The sequence below is a fragment of the Papilio xuthus genome, unplaced genomic scaffold (assembly GCF_000836235.2).
Source record: "Papilio xuthus unplaced genomic scaffold, Pxut_1.1 DF826945.1, whole genome shotgun sequence".
Classification (NCBI taxonomy): domain Eukaryota; kingdom Metazoa; phylum Arthropoda; class Insecta; order Lepidoptera; family Papilionidae; genus Papilio; species Papilio xuthus.
The window spans coordinates 7376705-7380236 of record NW_013531704.1 but is presented as its reverse complement, the minus strand read 5'-3'; the positions used below and the strand labels follow the sequence as shown (position 1 = coordinate 7380236).

The 3532-nt window shown below is 32.1% G+C and overlaps 1 protein-coding gene across 1 annotated transcript in view; it reads right to left on the bottom strand.

Annotated features, from left to right (window-relative positions):
* Positions 1–578: 578 nt before the first annotated feature.
* Positions 579–3532, bottom strand: part of LOC106120980 (threonylcarbamoyladenosine tRNA methylthiotransferase) — a 4131-nt gene continuing 1177 nt past the window's right edge. The window contains exons 4-7 of the mRNA XM_013316451.1: positions 2501–2589; positions 1672–1793; positions 1376–1541; positions 579–1008 (exon numbers count right to left, since the gene is read on the bottom strand). Of these exons, the coding sequence (XP_013171905.1) occupies positions 607–1008; positions 1376–1541; positions 1672–1793; positions 2501–2589 (779 nt within the window). The 3' untranslated portion in view covers positions 579–606. The remainder of the gene's footprint in view (positions 1009–1375; positions 1542–1671; positions 1794–2500; positions 2590–3532) is intronic.

The window sequence follows — 3532 nt, the reverse complement described above, 5'->3', positions numbered from 1 at the left end:
AAAAATACAAAGCATTTGTAATATTATTTTAAACAATTTGTACTTTTATTTTATTACGAGATAATTCTTGATTTAATTTGCTCTGTTTGTGTATTTTTCAGTGATTTCAAATTCATACAAAATTCAATGATTTTTAAAATTATTTCTATGTATAATAGTAACGTAGTTTCACATTGTATGTAATGTTTATATATTATATATTGCACAATCATTACATATTGTATTAAAAATGTATAAATTGCTGTGAATAAAATTGTAAAAAAAAATGTATTGATGAAAAAAAATACACAAAAAATTTATCTGAATATATGCAAATAAAACTTATAAGAATTGAACTTGACTTTTTTTAATCTAGATTTTTTTTCTACTATCTTACTAATATTATAAATGCGAAAGTTTAGATGGGTTGATGTTTGAAGGTATCTCCGGAAAGGCTCAACGGAGCTTGATGAAATTTGTCGTAGAAGTAGAACATAGTCTGGGAGAACACATAGACAACTAATTATTTTTTTCTTAATTCCGCGCGGAGGGAATCTCGGGCAGGAACTAGTTAAGAGATAAAAATAGAAAATGTTGCTTATAAAAATACTTTATTAGCTAAATATGCTACAAAAACATCCAGATCATTCTAAAAACGACTGCAATTAACAAAAATACAATAGGCAAAGGTATTTTCTTGTCCCTGACACTAACTAAGCCTGAAACTTCTCCTTTCTTCAAGGGTTGCACGACGCCCGCCATCTTTGGCTTGTCTATGGGCTGTCCGACCATAGAGAACTTACTCGCACTGGTTATTTTCACTGTGACCATTTTGCCCATATATTTCTCCTCTTTGGGAACTAAAACTTGTTCATAGAATTCATTGTGGGCCACGAAGTAGTTCTTGTCATGTGATATATCAGTGACGAGAACTTCTTGTACTTCCCCCACTTTGTGGCCATACGGTTCATAAGATCTGAAGAAATCTGACAATTGTTTGGTTCGTTTCTTCACTTCTTGTCCGGGAACCTGCAAAATTTAGCAAAAAAAAATTTAATTTACTCAGTAATATATCTTTAAAATTAACTTTTTCTCACTTGTTTTTGAATAACATTATTTTGTATTTTGCTACGGGATTTTTAAAGTCAAACTTATTAATTTATCTAACAAAGAAAATTTAGATGGATGGATATTAACAAATAAATCCAGATCGACAAAACATCTAAATGAAATTTCACACAGAGATAAATTACTGTCTTGTTAGAAAGATGTTATGATTCCACGCAAATCCATGAACAAAAGCTAGTTACATAAATATTTATTGACATTGACTTCCAAAATAATGTCATTACCAAAAAGAATTTATAAATGTATTATAATAAAATATTTAACTGACTCTGGTCATGTTGGCGGCAGGAGTGCCAGGTCTGGGGAAGAACTGGTTGATGAAGAGTGAGGGGAACTTGTACTTGGTGCAGAGAGACATTGTGTCCTCAAAGTCCTTCTCCGTCTCCGTGGGGAAGCCACAGATGATGTCTGTAGCTATTGTCATGCCCGGCACACTGACAACATAACAAATATTTACAATTATCTTATTAATATTAGAAGGTATCTCCAGATGTAGAACATAGTCTGGAAGAAGACATTGACTACTTATTAAGTTTATTTTGGCTGGTAAATGATAATACTCACTGGTGTCTAAGATAGTCAACAACTTGTTCAAAGTCAGCCCGACTGTACTCTCTCTTCATGTCTGCCAGCACCTGGTCACTGCCGGACTGCACCGGCACGTGCAGGAACCTGCAGGCAAATTCCTGCTTTTAAAGTCTTAACCAAAGACCTTAGACCAAAATATACACTTGATCTTTTATATTGACCTAATTATTTTGAATTATTAACAAATATTTGTTTTGGTTGCTCTCTATAAATAGCTAATTTATAAACATTTATGCTAAATAAGAATCGAATTTAATTATTTCATTGTACTATAAGGGTATCTTGTGGTATCCTACTTTAAAAGTGACAATCATTTGAACATCTCGTGAGACATGAGATAATGATCAATAGCAGGGGGTGGAAACTTAGAAGAAGGACGATTTGTATGGAAAGTGGCGCCACCTTTTAAATCTTGGTAAACATCATTTCATCTCATGGCTAAGTTTGTGTCATCGAGACATTCATGTGTCATCAAACCGCTACGTTTTTTCGTATTTCTATTTCTGTTCTTGTATTCTTAGTTAAATGTTGTTTCATTCATTTTGTTTTTAATTAAAATGTGTTTTCGTGAAAAATGACGCCGTACGCAACTGTGTTTTAGATGAACTGATTATGGTAAGTTCCAATTCAATTAAAATTTTCATCTTATTCCCATACGTCAGACTAATTTAATAATTTAAATATTTTCGTATTTTGGTGTAGTTTTTAGCACCACAGTGATTTATACTTTCCGGTTATCATATTGAATGGTGCCCTACTTCTAATACATTTTACATATCAGTTCCTATACTTGACAGGAAATCACATTCTGTTTGTTTGTTGTAGGTGCACATATACACGGTTTCCCCCTTCCTGAGAGACGGTCAGTGATGTTCAAAAAATGTGTGCCAATCACTGGAATTATAGAGCCATAAACTGATGTGTCTGAAATTAGTAGGTGGGTCCATGTGTGTATATGTAAAAAATATATTTTTTTATTGTAAAGAAAAATTTGCTTGCCTATGTTGTAAGAGAATATGTTCAGAGTGTTTAAACTCGCAAATAACTACAAATTGCCAGTTGCCAGCTTGCATATGACTGAAAATATTTTGGGGTTTGGTTTTAATTACAGGGTATGCATTCTTTTGTGACCGCGCTATACTATTTATTACCGTAAATGTAATTTTCAAATATATATATTAAAAATTAAAATATTGAGCTGATATCTTGAAAGTCATTGATGTATATGTACTTGCATAGATTTAAAATTAAGTTATGTAGAAATATAATAAATAATGTACAAAAATATAAAAATATTTTGTTTTTATTTCCCCAATAATAATAGGATCATTTTAATAGAGGTATTTCATAGAAGGCTACTTGATATCGGCTCACTGTATTAATAACTACATAAGTGGGTATATTATTTTTGAACATTGATTTAATGTCAATTTTAACTTTATTTATTAGATTCCCACTTATTAGTTATTATTATAGTGAGCTAAATAAGCGTGCCTACGTATACAGATACCAAAAAAAAAAAATTAGTTCAGCGATTATACGCATGGAGCGCCACAATCGCCGTGGATCCACGACTTCGTGCGAGTTGCCCCTCTTTCTATAGTATACTTATTATACTCTTTGATCAATAGGCCGCATCTTTTAAATTTATCCATACGAAAAATGTCGAATAGCAGTCACTGCTGCTTAGTTGGTTATTTGTAAGAGGTAAGTCTCATTGCAAGGAACAAAGTAATTTTTCTTTTAGTGGAATACCGCGAAGTGCCATTACTGTACATACTTTATGGTGACTGAAAAGACGGAAAATAAATCTATCAGGAGGAAAGCTTGGTACAAT